General features: G+C 41.1%; 1 protein-coding gene across 1 annotated transcript in view; it reads left to right on the top strand.

The window, feature by feature from the left end:
- The window catches only part of LOC144593884 (uncharacterized), a 222,433-nt gene that overhangs the window by 151,401 nt on the left and 51,513 nt on the right, over positions 1–19,519 (top strand). The window contains exons 21-33 of the mRNA XM_078400009.1: positions 4,011–4,046; positions 5,199–5,240; positions 8,467–8,508; positions 10,043–10,087; positions 10,193–10,246; positions 10,480–10,533; positions 12,377–12,430; positions 14,753–14,842; positions 14,974–15,018; positions 16,087–16,164; positions 16,492–16,527; positions 18,380–18,424; positions 18,516–18,569. Of these exons, the coding sequence (XP_078256135.1) occupies positions 4,011–4,046; positions 5,199–5,240; positions 8,467–8,508; positions 10,043–10,087; positions 10,193–10,246; positions 10,480–10,533; positions 12,377–12,430; positions 14,753–14,842; positions 14,974–15,018; positions 16,087–16,164; positions 16,492–16,527; positions 18,380–18,424; positions 18,516–18,569 (675 nt within the window). The remainder of the gene's footprint in view (positions 1–4,010; positions 4,047–5,198; positions 5,241–8,466; positions 8,509–10,042; positions 10,088–10,192; positions 10,247–10,479; positions 10,534–12,376; positions 12,431–14,752; positions 14,843–14,973; positions 15,019–16,086; positions 16,165–16,491; positions 16,528–18,379; positions 18,425–18,515; positions 18,570–19,519) is intronic.

Raw genomic sequence — 19,519 nt, 5'->3', positions numbered from 1 at the left:
AAAGGATCCAAATGTCAAATAATTGGAGGGAATAGGCTGCATGTTTTCTCTCCTTTTGGCTTTTTTGGAGTATGTAACTTTAGCCATGCCTATCAAAGTGGCTGGACCTTGGTTCCTGTTAATATTGCATATATAACAGCCAGCAACTTGAAGCATCCAGCAAGGCAGCTGCTAATTCATATTCCTTGCCATAGTAAATTCTTATCATACTTGATCTGTTCAGTAATAGCCTGCATTTGTCGGATTTGCTTCAATAAACATTTTGATGGATAGATTTCCAGACAGGTAAGCTGGTACATCTCATCACTAGAGCAGCGGTTTGCTGCCATCCCCTGGTTGTTATATATCTCTTGCCTTGGGTGACACTCTGTACTCTGTGCCACATCTGAAGAACCTGACAGATGGTGCCTTTCTGTTTTCTATGTTTTGTTAAATGTTAGGAAGGCAAAACAAAGCAATATCCTCTCCATGCAAAAGAGTGTGGCAAACTCAGTATTTCTATAAAGAGACGCACTAAATATGTGCATTATACATGTGTCACAACACAAAATATGCAGCAATGCAATAAGCATTGGGGAGTTGAAATCTGGTTGCATAGAAAACGTATTTTATGGGACATGGGTTCACATTACTCCAGCATTATTTTAGCTCACCTCACTCCTCGTAATGTTACTCTCAAATCATGCTTAACTACTGGCAATGCATCCTGATGGTTGACACAATACACTCCAGAACCTCATGTCATATTTTAACATTGGGACAGGTTGCTCCGGCTGCCAAATTTTAGCTGCCACACCAGGCAGATGGTTCATGAGAACTCGTGAAGCCATGACTGTGGTGTCCTGGAAGTTTGTAGAATTACAAACAGCAACATTGGAAATGATATTAACATCATGGACGCAACCATTGGTGTCCCCAAGCAGAGGTTTTGGCACCTGTCCAGTGAGGAGGGTTCACAGCTGTCCTGCACAATCTTGTAATAATGAGACCATGGGCCGGGATTGCATGAGGAATGAGGAAGAGTTGCAGGAAAAGGATGAGGAAGAGATGCAGGAAAAGGAGGAACAAAACATGTGAGGATGGACAGAGGCTCTCTTTGAATGTTCAATCACGGATGCATCTAATAATCATCTAAGCATCCTATTCCATTTTCTCTCCCATCTGCATTTTCCCCTTTAGACAATAGTGTCTTGCTGCACAGTTATTTATTAGGTCTGTTTCTCTCCTATTCTAGTACTAAATGTACAAAATTGCCAAGCCAATTTAATCAGTTTCTCAAAGTTCAACAGACATTTGCAATAATTTTTATTATATCAATAGATTTAACAAGCAAATAGTTGATCACATAAATCTGCTGCAATTTTATTCCAATAGACCTAAACAAAATGAATCACATTCTTCTCCATTCAACATATGGTTGAATTTGTTAACTCACAAATCACCAGATGAATATTGAATCCATTGTTCTTCACATCACATCACCTGTATTTGTTGGGCCCATAAAACATTCAGCACAGTGATGGGCAATTAGCAAGGAAGGCAAGTGGACACAGTGGCCTAGAAAGTTCAAATGTGTTTAATTGACATATGTAACGAAACAAACTATGAAATCCTTACTTGCAGCAGCATAACAGTTCTGAAAACACAGTACTCATTAGATAACATAATAAACAAACAAAATAGGTTCATAAAATAAAAAGTCCCAAAAAATCCTAAAGTCCCTAGTGGAACCAAGATAGTTCATGGTTTATTTGGTGTTTGTAGTGTCATAGCCTGATGGTTGTTGGGAAGAAGCTGTTCCTGAACCTGGAGTTCACAGGTTTGGGAAGAAGGTACAAGAGTATAACTAAACTAAACTAAACTAAAAGTACATTGTCACATGCAGAGTAATGATGCAAAGCAATTGAAGGTGTAATATTCAATGATCAATTCAAAAACTCTAACATGTTCTCCTTTTATTCCTTTTGCCGTGTTCTTTCCTGAGGGCCCAGGATCTCCTCTGGAACCCTGTAAAAAATGGCCATCATTACAATTAGATTGAAAATATATTGGGAACTAACCTTCACAGTTCTGATAGAGGATATACAGTTATACTCTTGTTCCTTCTTCCCAATAGCAGAATGAAATGAGAACGTGGCCAGGGTGACGTGGATCTCTGATGATGCTGGTTTTCTTTTAGAGGCAGTGCCTTCTATAGATCCCTTCAATGGTGGGGTCAGTTGACTGGGCAGTGTCCACCACTTGTTTGTAATCTCTTTCATACCTGGCCATTTGAGTTGCCAAACTCAGCCATGTTGCGTAGGCAATATGCTCACTACAGTGCACCTGTAGAGATTCATCGACGTTACAAAACTCCTCAATCTTCCAAGGAAGTAGAGGCGTTGATGGGCTTTCTTTGATTGTATCAATGTGCTGGGTCCAGGTTCTGTGCAGCAAATGCAGCAGACATTGTGGAAGGGCACAAACCATCACTTTGGCTGTGATACCAAATGAAAGAATGATTTACTTACTGAAGATATGCAAACTATAAATAAAAAGAGAAAAAACTGGAAACACCCTACAGGATCAGTTAGCATTTGTAAAAAGAGAAACAGCTGCGGCCGTCGCAGCTGCGGCTTGCCTGCAGTCCGTCTGTCTTTTGTGTTTTTTGTTGTTTTTGTCTCAATTGTAGTGTTAATATGATGTAGTGTTGTATGTTATGTTTTGGGGGGGGGGTGGGAGGTGGGAGGGAACGGGAACTGTAACATTCTCTCTCCAGAACGGAGAAGCGACCTTTGTTCTGTATCGTGTCTCCGTTCCCGTTGCGGCCTACCACCGGCCATGCACCTGGGACCACCTGGGTCTCTGGTTCGCAGAGCCCGCGGTCCGGACTCACCACCTGCGGCGCTGGCTGCCTGCGAATGCTGCGGGAACGGCTGCAACTCGTCTCCGGAGGCTCCGGCGCGGGCCGCGTGGACGTCGGAAGCCCGCAGGCCCCTGGATGGGGGCCGACATCGGGAGCTCCGGCAGCGGCAGAGGCAACGTGTCCGCCCGCCCCGAATCGCGGGGCTTGGGTCGGCCCGCCACGGACCTTTCACCATCCGGCGCGGCCTGAAATAGGCCGCGGGATTTTTTTTCACCGCCCAGCGGGGGCTTCAATATCGGGAGCCCCGACCGCCCCGACGTGGCAACTCCGACAGCCTGACCGCGGGACAAGACGGCAGGGAAGAGAAAAAGACATTCTGGCCTTCCATCACAGTGAGGAGGGACTGGAGGAGACTCACTGTGATGGATGTTTCTTTTTGTTTGGTGTTAGTTGTGATTGTATGTGTTATTGCATTTTTATTGATTAATCTTATTGGTCTTATTGTTCAACTGCGGGTAATGTTTCATTTTACTACACATTTATGTGTATGTAACAAATAAACGACTATTGACTATTGATTGAGAATTAATATTTCAGATTGAAGATTCTCTATCAGAAATGTGAAGGTTAGTTCCCAATGTCTTTTCAACCTAATTGTAATGATGGCCGTTTTTATAGGGTTCCAGAGGAGATCCTGGGCCCTTAGAAAAGAATGCAGCAAAAGGAATAAAAGGAGAAAGTGTAAGAGTTTTTGAATTGATCAAATTGAATGTTACACCTTCAATTGCTTTGCATCATTACTCTACATGTGACAATGTACTTTTAGTTTAGTTTAGATACAGCGTGGAAACTGGCCCTATGGCCCATCGAGTCCGTGCCGACCAGCGATCCCCACACATTAATACCATCCTACACACACAAGGGACAATTTGCAATTATACCAATCCAATTAACTTACAAACCTGTACGTCTTTGGCGCGTGGGAGGAAACCGAGGATCTCGGAAAAAACCCATTCGGTCACAGGGAGAACATGAAACTTCGTACAGACAGCACCTGTAGTCAGGATCGAACCTGAGTCTACAGCGCTGTAAGGTAACAACTCTACCGCTGCGCCACCGTGCTTGTGCTACTTTATATTCATTCCTGAATTTTATTTCCTTAAAGGGACAAGAAGGCCCAGGCGGTGAGAAAGGATCAAAGGTAAGCATTTCATCATGGATGGTCTTATGAAAGCCAGGAAACTGAGGTAGAAGGCAGGAGCCATCTATTGGAAGAGCCCAGAATTAGTCACCAACTGATGTTGATGTTCCAAATTGTTAGCCCACTATTCAGGTGATTTAATCTGATTTTCTTCTGTGAGCCAGCAGACGGAATGAGCAACAGTTACAGGTTGTTTCAATGCGCCATTGGAGGAAGTTGCCTTCACAGGTACTGCATGTACGCAAAGAGAAAAGGGTAGGAAGCACGAGAAGAGCAGGAGAACTAGAAGGGAAACAGGATGGAAATTCAAAGAGTTTAGCCCACTGTGATGATTGGATTTTAACTTGCTGGCTTGACAATCAGCAGAGCATCTCAACCCCACAGAAGAAAATCAGATTAAAGCTTGATGTCATGACAGTATTAATTTACTGACTGGTGAGTTTTAAAGTAGACCATGAAGCCATGGTGACATCTTAACAATCTCTCTGACTGGACAATCTGTCCAATACAATTCTTTTTTAAGCAATACAGAATAACCCTCAGGATTAATATCTTAAATAAAGCCATCAAGATGATAAATTTATGCAAAATCTCTCTGCAACTTGAAAACTTAAACCAAAAAACCAAGGACGTCAATTGAGTGCATTCATCAATGTTACTCATCCCGGGGCAAATGGCACATCTCCCACAGAGTATTTGATCATCTGTTTCTATTATTATTTTAGTTTTATTGAGATTCTCAAAGAGAGTTCCTTTCTAAAGCTGCAGATTGATGGAGCTTTATTTGGTTTTGATGTGGATTGGGAGTTGTCGGACAGGAAGAGGCAGTCGGGTGAAATTTCACAGAGGTTAATCCTTTTGCAAAATTTCTCTCTGATCCTTCAGCTCCCTTGGGTATGTGGAGGGCCTGGGCTATGTCCTGCCTAGTTGGAAAGGCCGAACTCAGTCGTTGAATAGCCTTCTCTCGTTACAGGTTTGCTAATGTCGGGGAGATGCCTTTTAGCATAAATTTGGGTCACCACTCTGAAGCAGCTGCAAACTGGATTCAAAACAAGAAAGCAGCTGTCAAATTAGGTGGACTCTCCTTCTTCCCCACTGCCCGAATACCATGCAATAGAATACCATTTTCCACTAATGAGTTTTATTTTTCAGGGTGACGTTGGATTGATGGGACCCCCTGGCCCACCGGGATTGGTAAATTAACTTTACATACTTTTCGTAGTATAATCTGAAGGAATTTTAAACCATCAGGCAGAGGAGACGTTGTCTCCCACATTATTAGGATAATGTTACATGGTTTAAAGGGGCACAGTTCACAGGTCAAATGTCAATAATAATAATAATAATAATATATTTATTTTATATAGCGCCTTAACACATGCACAAAGCGCTTTACAAATACAATTAACATAGAAACAAACAGACAAACAGACAAACTATCCTGACGGAAAAGCGGCGAATAATCAACGCCAGCGTCCTCTCACGTCAGGGTCCGGCAGTAGACATTAAAGAACACAAGACACACAGATACAATTTTTTTACACAAAACAGCCATCACAGTGATTGCTCTAGGCATACCCTCACTGTGAGGGAAGGCAAAGTCTTATCTCCTCCTCGTTCTTCTCCTGTGGTGCCACGAGGCGATCGAGGCTCCCAAACCCCTTGAAGCCCCCACCGGGCGATGGAAAGTCCCAGGGTCGAGCCGAGCAGGCCGATGAAAGTCCTGAGCCCCCACTGGGCGATGGAAAATGCCGCGGCCGAGCCACGCAGGGCGATGAGAGTCCTGAGCCCCCACCGGGCGATGTAAAGTGCCGTGGCCAGGCCACGCAGGGTGATGAAGGGCCTGCGGGCGGGTTGATCGTGCCTCGTGCTTCGGGGCGGTCGAAGCTGCTACGGCTGGAGCTCCCAAAAGCCGGTCGCCAGCCAGGGACCTGCGAGCTCCCGATGTTGCGGTCTGCAGGGCCCACGGCCGAAGCCTCCGAGATGGTAAGTCCAGGCCCTGCGACCGGAGTCTTCATGGTCGATCCCAGCTGGAGGCCGCCGACTCCACGATGTTAGGCCGTTGCGCGAACGGAGATACGACACAGTAAAGGTCGCATCTCCGTGGAGGAGGAGATTTAAAAAAAAGGTTTCCCCCAACCCCCCCACCACCCCCCTACATACACAGAATTAAAAATAAAACAAAACGTACATTTAACATCAACAATGACAAAAAACACAAAAAAAAACGGAGAGACTGCCGGTGAGCCGCAGCTGCAGAACACAGCCACGCCCCTCTTGGCAAACTTTTATTGCAGTGATAAGATTGTGTTATTTTGATCGAAGTGCCTGAGTGGCACAGACTAAAAAAAAAGTGCCCTCAGGTACTACCTGCTGAATCTTGTTCATTATCCCTGTGATGATATTGATTTTCATGGGTGCTCCAATTGTTACTATATTCAAAATTGTGCTTGTAGTTTAATTGGCTATTGTAGTTCACCTCCAGTGTAAGTTGGTGATAGGAGAATCGGGGAGAGTTGATGGTTATGTGTGACAGATTAGTGTGCAGGGAAATTAGAGAGGGAACAGGACTGATGAAAATACTTTGAGAGCCAACATAGACACGTTGAACTGAGTAGCCTGCTTCTATATGATTAGAAAATACGAGAATGGGAATGTATCACCTGTAAATGGTACTAAAATAGTAAAAGTCGTTTTTTCACATTACACCCTCATCATTTCCTATGGAAGGAAACTGGGACAGATGATGGCAGGTTCCTTGTTGATCTGCTTTGAGTTAAAGCTTGTTATGTTGGTCCTTAGTGTCCCTAATAAAGAAAGCATGAGCACTGCTGTGTGTGAGCAGTGACTGAGGGTAGGAATAATGTGTCGGAAAAATACTGCAGATGCTGGTTTAAATCGAAGGTGGACACAAAATGCTGGAGTAACTCAGCGGGTCAGGCAGCATCTCGGGAGAGCAAGAATGGGTGATGTTTCGGGTCGAGACCCTTCTTCAGACTGATGTCAGGCATAAAGGGTAGGAATAAACTCTTTTGTGATGCCTCGGCTGTTATTTCCTATTGTCTAAACTGTCTCACATGCCCATCAACTCTTCCCGATTGTTTTATCATCAATCTACCCAAGACGTAATTTACAGTGGACAGTTTTCCTACCATCTCATGCTTGGATTTAGGACAAAAACTGGAACATCCAGGTGCTCATTGTAACTCTTTAGGGCTATGGCAAACAAAATTAAAATAAATGGATGGCCCGTTCATGGAAGTCACACAAGAAGAGTAGCTTCTGTATGTTGAGACCTCCTGCCACTGCTTTTTTACCAACAGGCCTTAACAGTGAAGCATTCTGAAGGTCGTGTGTATGTCTGTTTGCACAATTGTGTATATGCCTGTTTGCATGAACTACCATGCATTGTGATGAGAACCTTCTTCCCCTACCGAATGTAGCCCATATCCAAACATTCAAAGGAAACCTGTCACCTTAACTAGTGCAAGACACACATGACTCAAACTAGGTGAGGTGACGGGTTGCTTTTATCAATGGCACTTGACTGAAATGGCCTAAGGATAACTGAAAATAGCAAGTAAATAACATTGAACATATCAATGTATCATGCCAATGAACATGAACAAGAAATTACTTTCTTAAATTCTCTCATGATGGTTTGGTTCATGTAGAATCCCTGGGCCAGTATTTTTTTAGAAGACTTTTTCCCTGTTAAGCTACCCTTCACCTGTTAGCTTCATGAAAACAGTTTGCACCGTAGGTTTTAATTGAATTTTGTTGGTGAGCTCATTTTTTGAATGGATCATCAGAATGTGGTGCCATAGAATCAAATCATCCAACTTGTACCAATCAGTTTCCAGAGCTGTGTTGCATTGATTTCTTCTCGCAGCTGATAGTTTTGCCTTTGAAAAAAGTACTGAAAATATATTCCTTCCTGAATCCAGTCTGTAGAATTCTACAACAAAACCTTCGCTTTTTAACATGTTCTCACAGATCACTTTTGAAGATATCCAAAGGACTGGATTCTATTTCTGTGTTCTGCAGTGGCTTTAACTATACTGCTGAAATATGTGAATAACATTGAAAATATGTGAAAGTAGTAACCATTCAATGCGTCAATTTAAAGGATTTATAATGTTCATTCTTTTTTTAAAAATCTATATTTGATGCAATATGCACCCATTTCAGTATATGGACACATTTAAGCAGATAAATACAGCTAATGGAGAATACACGTAATGCAAGAGAATACTAAAGCATAAATCATGGAGTGACAAGCACTGGTAGTCAACTGCTATAACTACAAGAAGAAGAACAAGACAAATGAGAATAGAGAGGGCAAGCTACTGCTGACAAAAATCTTGACCAACTTAATTTTCAACTGTCATAAAGCTTCTTGTCTTTTCTCTTGTTTCAGGGAGTGGCTTCAGGATATGCCCTGCAAAAATTTGGAATTCATGTAAGTTTTTTTAATTCTCAAGCTTTCCCACAACCTTTGCTTGCTTCTGTGGGAAACGGGTCAAGGCTTCTAAGAATCAGGGCAATCTCAAATCAGAAATTTAAGAGCAATGGGTGTCAATGTGGATTACCGGAGAGCAAAAGCCTTCTGGAGAAGTGAGGAGTTCTGGAGCAACGAGGAAAGAATAAGTTAAGTTCATAGATAGTTCATAGCCAATTCATGCACGTGAGCATTATCATTCCTTATCACTTTTTTTTTATCCTGACAAGCAGAGCAAGTGATCTACTCTTGAGAAATAGAGCAGAGCTAGTGAACTGAGGTGCACCTTGGACCAGTGAACATTGGTCCATTTGTTTTAAAATAGTCATGGAAAAGGACAGAACTGCTCCACAAGTTAAATTGGGACAAGGCAAATTTTGACGGTATTAGACAGGAGCTTGTAAAAGATGATTGGAATAGGTTGTTTGCTGACAAAGGGTTCCCAGCAGGCAGGAGGCTTTTAAAAGTGAGATAGCAAGAGTTCAAGGTCTGCAAGTACCTGTCATAGTGAAGGGAAATTAGTAGAGATTGGAGTAGAGCAGACTGGATGACAAGATATTGAGCCTCTGGTCAGTAAAAAAGGAATCATTGGTGAGCTACAGGCACCTGTGATTAAGTGGAATCTCTGGAGAAGTTTAGTAGGAGTGAAGGAGGCTGAGGGATGATTTTTTGGGGATTTATAAAATCACAAGGGCCATAAATAAAGTAGATAATAAGTCTTTTTACAATAAAGGGCATTTAAAACTAGATAGCATAGGTTTAGGGTGAGAGGGGAAATATTTAAATGGGATGTGAATATATGGAATGGGATGGTGAATATATGGAATGAGCTGCCAGAAGGATTCGTAGTGGTAGATACAATTACAACATTTAGCAAGGATGTTGGGCTGAATGGTCTGTTTCCACACTGTATAACTCATATGCATAAATGGAAACTGAATAAATTATAGTCAATGTGCAAAATTGCTGTACTATCTGCTGATTTGTCACACTTATCATGGCTTGGTAAACTCACATCACCTTTACCTTCATTAATGTATCCCCCACAAAAGGTGGGCATTTGAAAAGGGAGTTAGATTACACCTTTGACGATCTGAGATAGACTTAATTCTAATGAAAACCCTCAGGAACGTGGAAGCAAAATATCAAGATTGAACCATTGGGAACCCAGTGGCATACTGAGAAGCAAACAGTTTGGATATGTTAAGGACTGTTGATGAATCAAGACCACCAATGTAATGCCAGTAGTTAAAGCATCTCATCGAGATAAAGAAGGCAAAAGGAATTTCAATATTTAAGAAGGCCGCAGTTTCATCAAACTGTGTGTTCCTGGAAGGGAAGAGACAATAAATGGAAGCAAAATATTGAAACAAAAAAAAAGCACTCCAAACACTCAGAAAATATATCTGGCCAATTCAACACAACCCTGAGTTGGCACTGCACATGTAAAGGTGGTAAAATCCATCCTCACCACCCTATGTTTGCTTACTTATAGGGGCCAAAAGGAGACAAAGGAATGCAAGGACAACTTGGATTAAAGGTAGAATGTTAAAATAGAGCTCTCTCTTTTCAATTGTTTCGTTCATCCTGAACTTAATGCTTTATTCACATTGCATAACCACTCATCTACTGTCCACATTTTTAGGGAGAAATGGGAGAAATTGGGCTACCTGGACTTAATGGAGAACCAGGATTGGAGGTATTTATAAGAAGGATGTTTTCTGACTTACTTTAGCCATGATATTTCTATGTTTGATTCTTTATTTAAGTATAACTTGAAGTAGCAGTTCCTTGAGGTGACTACTATATATTATTTTGGTATGTGTCCAAAAACAATTTTGTTGTGTTCTTGATATTGCATTGTGAATATCAAGACATTACAACATAGGCACATAGTGTGTGTTGTAGTTCTGAATTTCATCTGCTTCACAGGGTCAACCAGGATTACCAGGTCCGATAAGCCCCAAAGGATTAAAAGGAGAAATCGTAAGTGTGTCTTGAACATCTTTATATCTCACATTTTGAAGTCCGTTTTGTATTTGTGGAGGAAGTTCAGCTTCATGTTGACCCCACTACCACTCCCAAATCCATATTAATTTTCAGAAAATCTATAATTTCCTGTTTGAATAACCAGTTGTTACTCATCCTTTGTTTCTAGCATACAGACCACACGTGTAAAAACAAGAAGTTTAAACGTTGCTTAGTTTAGTTTTTGTTTAATTTTCTCATCTCGGTCCTAAAAGACTTCCCCCTTATCCTTAAACTGTGACCTTTTGTTCTGGACTTCCCCAACATCGGGAACAATCTTCCTGCATCTAGCCTGTCCAACCCCTTAAGAATTTTGGAGTGAAGGAGAAAGAAGATGGCCGCTGGAAGGATGATGTCAGTGGCTCCCTCTCCCCGTTCCCCTCCCCACCCCATTCCACCCTCCTCACCGACACCATCCCTCTCCACCCCCCGTCCTCTCCACCACCACCCCCTCCTCTCCGCCTCCCCTCCTCCTCCCCCCCCCCCCCCCCCCACCCCCACTGAGATTGTTTGTTTGTTTTTTTTAACAGACCATTTCTTTTAAAGAAAAAAGCAATTTCCCCAGGTTACAATGGAAACCCTACGAGGACGGGCCCAACGGGCCCACTTGGTCTAGTCTATATACTAAAACTCTCGATTGTTTGTTTGTTTGTTCCTGAACTACAGCCAAAATGGAACACAATAGCGTGACAATTTTAGGCCCACCTTACTCATCGTCGTCCCTTTGGTGCTAATGGAAGAAGTTTCATTGAAATCTGTGTTATATTTTTAAAGTTATTCACATTTAAAGTTTAAATCTATCTCCTAGGGAGGGAGGGGGAGGGGGATGGACACGGGGGTTTGAGGGGGATGGAGTGGGGGGAGGAGAAGAGGGAGGGGAAGGGGAGGGGGGGAGGAGTGGGGAGGAGGAGTGGGTGCTGCACCAATGCAGGAGAGGTTTGAGCCCAACAGGTCCACTTGGTCTATTTACCTTTATATTTCTGTTGCTTTGCTTGTTGAACTTCATATGTTTAGATTATGAATTGGGCACAAGAGAAATTTCTATCCATTAGGCCCAAGAAACTAGAGTTGGAGAGAATACATTGCATTGGTGCTCTTATATGATCCATTATTGACTCAGTAATAAAAGTGAAAGTATCCAATTCTGTTTTGAGATTACAAAAATAGGAACTACAAGATGATCTGGGGGTCATTGTACACATTGCTTTCAAACATTCGAGTGCAGCAAGCAATCAGGAAATCAAGTGACATGTTGGTCTTCATTGCAAGAGGGTTTGAGTACAAGAGCAAGGATGTCTTGCCGCAGCTGTACAGAGCTTCACTGAGACAGTTTCTGAGCACTTTCTATCCGCTTGTCTGAGGAAAAATGTTCTTGCAATGGAGAGAAGGTAATGAAGGTTTACTGGGCTGATTCCTGCAATGGATGAGCTTCAAGGCAGCTAATTCCAACAAGTTTTAATGCCTAAAATGAACTGAGTTTGTCTTTGTCATTTCCTTATGTAAGCTTAAAGAAAAACTAAGAACTTCCTTGAAAATGCATCAGTCCATAATCTTCAAAGCGAAGCGGAGCTATTGTACTTCCAACTAATTTGACTTCTGGCCATTTGACGTAACCTTCCATTAAAAGATTTTCTACTTTCTAATTATGATCGTATCACTGATCAACGAAGAGCTTGGTCGACTTTTAACAGATTCACTGTATTATTTTTAATCTGTGTATTAAATAGCTACAGCTGTTACCAGTTCTGATTATGATTGCCTAACGATTACTTACTATTTTTCCTCCTTTGTTATTTACCAGGGATTGACAGGAGAACCAGGCAAACCAGGCGAACAGGGCAGAAAGGGTGACAAGGTTTTATCTCATTTGATTTTATTGTCATGTTCAGGAATATTTCTGGGATAATTGCAACTTTGTTCTGCAAGCAAATGCAGATCTGCAGTCCATTTTGCGCATAATTTAATTTTTAATCCCTTTATCTTTTCATTCATGGGTCATGTGCTGGGGGCATTTATTTCCAAGTGCCTGTTTATCTGAGGGGGAAAAAGTAGTGTTGTGCTACATGACCAAACTTCTGTAGGCAATTCTAGGATTAAAGGGGAGAAAAGGGGGAAATAGCGGCTATATCGAGAAATGTGATGAGCTTGGGACTAACATGTTCTGAAAATACAGCATTGCCGCAAATTATCTCATCGTTGCTGTAATCTTTCTAAATTAAAATAAAATTAAGTGAGGTGTGAAATAGACGGCCAGAACACTCTTCCATGAATGGCCCAGTGATAATAGTTAAAAGTACCCCTATTTTGACTTGAGATTGCAAAAAATGGGAAATACAAAAATACCTGGGGTTCTTTATGTATAAGTTGTTTTTAAATGTTCAAGTGCAGCAAGCAGTTAGGAAATTAAATCATGTATTGGTCTTGATTTCAACAGAGTTTGAGTACAGGAGCAAGGATGTCTTGCTGCAGCTGTACAGAGTCTTAGTGAGATCCCAACTGGGGTATTCTGTGCAGTTTCACTCTGAGGAAAGATGTTCTAGCTATGAGAGAATGCAATGGTTTACTATGTTGATTCTTATCATATCATATCATATCATATCATATCATATCATATATATACAGCCGGAAACAGGCCTTTTCGGCCCACCAAGTCCGTGCCGCCCAGCGATCCCCGTAACATTAACACTATCCTACACCCACTAGGGACAATTTTTACATTTACCCAGCCAATTAACCTACATACCTGTATGTCTTTGGAGTGTGGGAGGAAACCGAAGATCTCGGAGAAAACCCACGCAGGTTACGGGGAGAACGTACAAACTCCTTACAGTGCAGCACCCGTAGTCAGGATCGAACCTGAGTCTCCGGCGCTGCATTCGCTGTAAAGCAGCAACTCTACCGTTGCGCTACCGTGCCGCAGGATGTGCTAGCAGGATGATGTATGATGAAAGATTTGGTTGATAGGGCCTATCTTCAGTGTTTGGGGAAATTAGAAGGGATCTTATGGAAACCTGTAAAATTCTAACAGGATTAAAGATTCGATACAGGGAGAGTATTCCCAATTACTGGTGAGTTCAGAAACTGGGCTCACAGCCCTGTGATATGGGTAGAAATTATGAATAAGAGAGCATTGCTGAGGTTATACTACAGGCTTCTGAATAGTCAGTGAGAATTAGAAGCACAGAAATCTATGCAAATCACAGAAAGGTATGAGAGCAATATGGTTATTGGAGTGTGGTATGTTAACCCAATATTGATTAGTGCAAAGGGCTTAGATGGGGCAGAATCTGTTAAATCCTTCCAAGAGGGCTCTTTGAGACAATATGTAAGGGCAGTACCTGAGTTTATCTTAGGAAATTAAACTAGTCGAGTGGCTGAAGTGTCAGTGCGGCAACAATGTTCATAATCCTGTAATTTGCAATAGCCATGGGAAGGGATAAGGTTAGTCATCAAGTTAAGATATTGAATTGGAGGAAGTCTGACTTTAATTGCATATTATATGAAATGTTGAAAGATAGAATAGGTGGTCATATCCTTTTCCCAGAGTGGATTTGTCAAATACTGGAGGGCAGAGCATTAACATTTCGGGGGAAAGGTTTAAAGGAGATGTGTGAGACTAGTTTTTCAACACTGAGCGTGTTAGGTGCCTAAAATGTGCTACCAGGGGAAGCAGATACGATAGTGGAATTTAAGAGGCTTTTAGATAGGCACGTGAATGTATAAGGAATGGATCATGTCCAGGCTGAAGGGATTAGTTATGTTTAGCCCAGACAACAAGGGCCTGTTCCTGTGCTGGAATGTTCAATGGCATAATCATTATCATGGTGGTATCAAGAGCATTTAATTATCGTATCTACTGGAAACTGAACAATAAAATTCTTATTTGCTACTGCTTTAATTAATTCTTCATTAATGCAACAAACAATAAATAAATAAATATATAATACAGTAAGCGCTCGTTATAACGGAACATAGAGAGGGAATGGTATTTTTGCATGAGATTGATGTTGTTAAGGGATGATAATTTCACCCATCATAACTGATCCTAGTTCCCTGTCCTTTGCCAGGACTTGATACCATTTAAGCATGTCACCTTCTCTGCTACTTACAGTTTATAGCTCTGATGTTACTATCATGATGATAAATTGTGTAACCTAGTGCAGGCATCTGTTTGCAGGGAGATTCTGGGGGTGCGCTTGGACCTCCTGGAGAAAAAGGAGACAAAGGTGACCCAGGACTTCCAGGGAACGGGTTACGTGGAAAACAGGTTTGTGCCCTTGTACACAATGGATATATATGCCATATTAAAGTACTGTATATACATGCAAATGAATACAATGTTGACTTCCACAATTTCACATCATTTTGATTTATTTGTTGACTACTAATTACAAATAGGGGCAAATTGGACCGCCTGGCACAAGAGGATCACGAGGACCCAAGGTATTAAAAATTAGCCTGTCCATATAGATTGAACAGTCAAACCATTGTAATTCAAATGTTCAGTTAACAAATAAGGAGAAACTTCTGAAAATATTGTATCAGATCAGGTGCACAGATTAAGTGAAAAATTGAAAGATGTATACTAATGGAAAACTTTAATGCTTATTCATTTTCAGAGGAAGACATAGACTAATTCCATAATATACAAACTCTCCAAAAATGTAATCTGTTTCAATAAGAATACCTCTTATTCGTCTAAACGTCCATAAGTACAGACAGCATAAAAATCTTGTCCACTCGCAAACTGCTGTGGATTCCATAAATTTGCGAAATTTCAAAAAATGTTGGGAATACGCAATAAACATAATGTATCTTCAGAGAAAGAAACAGAATGAAAGATTTAGGAATGTAAACACTGTTTCTTTCCCTGCAGATGGTGCTTGGCCTGTGGAGTATTTCCACCATTTTTAATTTTACCAACTATTTGCATCCCCTTTTACGGGATAGCTGTGATAATGAAAGAGCAGAATTTGATATCATGCAAGGTGTATTCAAATCAACCCTAAGCATACCTATATGGTCATGATAAAACTACTAGCCTCATGCATGCCCCTTATCAATAAATGTGGATTTACAAATTTGAATGGTATGTAATCTCATAATCGCTGTTGAAAAGCACACACTACTCAGTTAGTCAGTACATAATTGAATTAATCTGATTAAGATTGATGTGTGCATAAAGATGCAACACTTGTGCCTGGAAATTGACACCAAATCAGTAAAGGATAGTTTATGGATGCATCAGCACATTGTACTCTGCTACTGAATTCTAGTCTGTGGAATTAATATATAATGTGCTTAGCACTGCCACCCGGGAGAATTTTTAGACTATAAGATTTGCTTAATTCTCAGTGAGCGCATTAGCTTTTATTGAATTTGGAGAAGGAATACTAATATGTCAGTGAGGCTTCTCAGTGTAAAGCTGGATATTAGCTCCATCTAGCTTCGCAGCACTTTGCTGCATCCTTGCACATTTTGTTCAATTGTGATCCGGATTTATTTTATTAGGGTGAGCGTGGATTGCTTGGTCTTCAAGGTCCACAAGGTGAGAAAGGACCGCCTGGAAATGGACGCCCTGGCTCTCCAGTAAGTATATAAATATTGTAGAACTCGCTTCATCATTTGACTTTCTTTGCAGCACACTGTCATGCGGATGACATGACCAAGTCCTTCTCTATAAGTCACATGGGATCCTGGGCTGTTTTGTCATTGTCTTCTGGAATAAGCTACATAATATCAATCAATTGTGGCCACAAGGATTGCAACATTTTAAGAAGAAGCCCCATCACTCCATTATTGGGCAATTGCTAAGAACGTCCTCATCAGTAAAAAAAAAACATTAAATTATATTGAAAATGACAACAATTGTGTAAAATATAGCCATTTATTTCCTTCTTCCTTATCTCCCTTTAGGGTCAAAATGGTCCTCCTGGCGAGCCAGGTTTAAAGGTAAGACGTAATGAATGTTACAATAGTGAGACAGATTGAATACCCACTTTGCAGAATTATTACCTTGAAAATCAGATCATTATTATTGAATGCTTTAAACAAATTTTAACCATTGTAATTGTATTGGATGCTTCCATCATGATACATCACTGTACCCAAATAATTCCAAAGTTTTTACTTATGTTACATATATTTGCTTTGTGGAATATTCCAATCATTTATCAATCTTAAACCAAAGCAGCTTATATCTGTAATATGACTTTCAGATCTGCAGCCTTTTGTTCTCCATAGATGACAATTTGAAGTAATAAATACAGTCTGCCTTAACTTTGGGATAATTATTAATGAGTGACATAACGAACTGCAGATGCTGCTTTACAAAAAAAGACACAAAATGCTGGAGTAACTCAGCGGATTGGGCAGCATTTTTGGGGAACATGGTTAGGTGACGTTTTGGGTCGGGACCCTTCTTCACACTGATTATAGTAGGAGGGAGAACGCTGGAATAGAAGTGGGGGTGGGACAAAGCCTGGCAAGGGATAGGTAGAGATAGACACAATGTGCTGGAATAACTCAGCGGGTCAGGCAGTATCTCTGGAGAAAAAGGATGGATGACGTTTTGGGTTGGGATTCTTCTTCACGCTGAAAGTAGAGGGGAGGGAACTAGATGTAAGAAAAGGCCAGAACAAACAACAGATGAACCCCCCTAATTGCCCATTGTTGGCTGTGGATGTTAAAGAGATGGGTACAGTTACAAAGTTTAAAAGACAATTAGACAGGTATATGGATAGGAACTTTAGAAGGATTTAGGCCAATTACCGACAAAAAGGTCACCTGCATTTGGTCAGCATAGAAAGGTTGTGCCAAAGGACCAGTTTCCATGCTGTATTATTAAACTAGGTAGGATTATGAGTGTAATGGGTGAAAGGAGAATGTAAAGAGACTTCACAAGAATAACACAAGAAGCCTGGATTCCTACTCCTACATCAGCAAGGGATCACTAGGGACCACCTCTTGCTCCACCATGGACTTGTTTTCTAATTGCATATTTTTCTGTTGATGTCCTGTTTATCTTTTTACACTTTTTCTTTACACTACCCTGTAGAATTAATGTGTAAATTATACATAACATGTTTTGTGTGTGTTGTGTTTGTGCATGTGGCCACGATGCTGCTGCAAACAAAAAATTTATTCCACCTGTACTTCATAACAATAAACTTGACTTGGGTAGGCTGTGCTCGTCTTCCCTGAAGTGAAAGAGGCTAATAGATTTATAACATTTAAGAGACATTAATAGGGTAGGTAGTCAGAATAATTTTCCCATGGTAGGGGTATTAAGAACAAGAGTGTAAAGGTTGAAGGTGAAAGGCTCCACAACACCCCCCAGGGCACTACCATTCACTGTGAATGTTGTTGATGTCCATTAAAATTAAAATAAAGAACAATTCATTTCTTTGTTAAGCCGTTAAAATAAATGGATTGATGCAATCACTAAAAGAGCAATTAAAAATTTAAAGTAGGACGTCATTTGAGAAGCCGAGCTCTTGGTTTCATAACCTGTCTCTGACGATACCCTGACATAACCTGGCGATGGCAAGATGAAGTCTAACCCAGGCAACTCTTTGTGGGGCAGTTACAATCACGCATTACAATCGCTCCACTCTTTTAAATCTCTACTCAAACTAAACTCAACTCATTGTGCAAGGAACCTTTTGGAGCAACTCACCATTTATGCAATTTCTAGCAGCTTTGACAAGGATTTTCTACACAAATCCACGTAAAACTATTTAATGAACAGTACAATGAATGGATTGGAGAACAGATTAAAGATTTGTATTTTTTACCGATTTAGGGTCCGAGAGGTTTGCCAGGATCTTTTGGACATCCAGGAGCAAGCGTGAGTAGCATACATCCAAGAAGCTCTTCATAGAGATAAACTGGAATCCACTTCCATTTCTGATTCTGTATTCCCCTCCCTTTTTTCACAGGGCATTCCTGGAAGCAATGGGATACCAGGCCCACCTGGTCCACCCGGGGAGCCAGTAAGTCTTTTTTCAGTGCTGTAAATTAATAAGCATTCAACATATTGAAAGGCAGGAGGATCATATCAGGAAGCACCTTGGGATTGAGTGCAACCTAACAAATTTTACTCTATTGATGCTAATGAATAATGATATAGGATGTGTAAAACTGAGTTATACCTACAATGGAAAAATGTCAATGGTGTGGTAGAGTTGCTGCCTCTCAGTGCTAGAGCCCCAGCTTCGATCCTGACTACTGATGCTGTCTGTACAAAGTTTGCATGTTCTCCCTGTGACCACGTGGGTTTTCTCCGGGTGCTTCGGTTTCCTTTCACGCTCCAAAGAGGTACAGGTTAGTAGGTTAATTGGCTTCTGTAAATTGTCCCGAGTGTGTAGGATAGTGCTAGTGTACGGGGGATCGCTGGCCGGCGTGGACAGTGGTCCGAAGGGCCTGTTTCCACGCTGTATCTATAAAGTCCAAAGTTTCTATTCCAAATATCCAAAACCTATTTTATTTTCTACCTAATCCCATGGAATTCCCTTCCAGCACATTAGGAGAAAATCTTTAGAGTTGTGCAGGTGTTGATGGTTACAACATATTCCAAAGTTCTAAAAACCACACAGCTGACACTGATGCTGTTACAACAGAATGACACAATGCCATTGAAACTACTCCAATGGCTTCTTCATACAGCTCCTGGTGGCACCTACAACTAGGACAGGAGAACCATAAATAAATTGAAATTACTGTCTCGTGAAGCAGCCAGAAATTACTGCTGGAGATATCTAGATTCAAATGTATTACAATGACGGCAGAGATCAGCTTCAGTTGGAATGGCCTGGAAAAGAGACCAACCTACCTATCAATCTAGATGTTTGCCTATACAGTTGTTGGCTATGGATGTTGAACCTGACAGCATTACCTGCAATTTGGATTGGATTTATCTTTTCGACATTGGAAATCTATTTTG

This window comes from Rhinoraja longicauda, chromosome 5 (assembly GCF_053455715.1).
Source record: "Rhinoraja longicauda isolate Sanriku21f chromosome 5, sRhiLon1.1, whole genome shotgun sequence".
Classification (NCBI taxonomy): Eukaryota; Metazoa; Chordata; class Chondrichthyes; order Rajiformes; family Arhynchobatidae; genus Rhinoraja; species Rhinoraja longicauda.
Note: the sequence above shows the minus strand (reverse complement) of the source record. Positions and strands in the feature narration are given on the sequence as shown.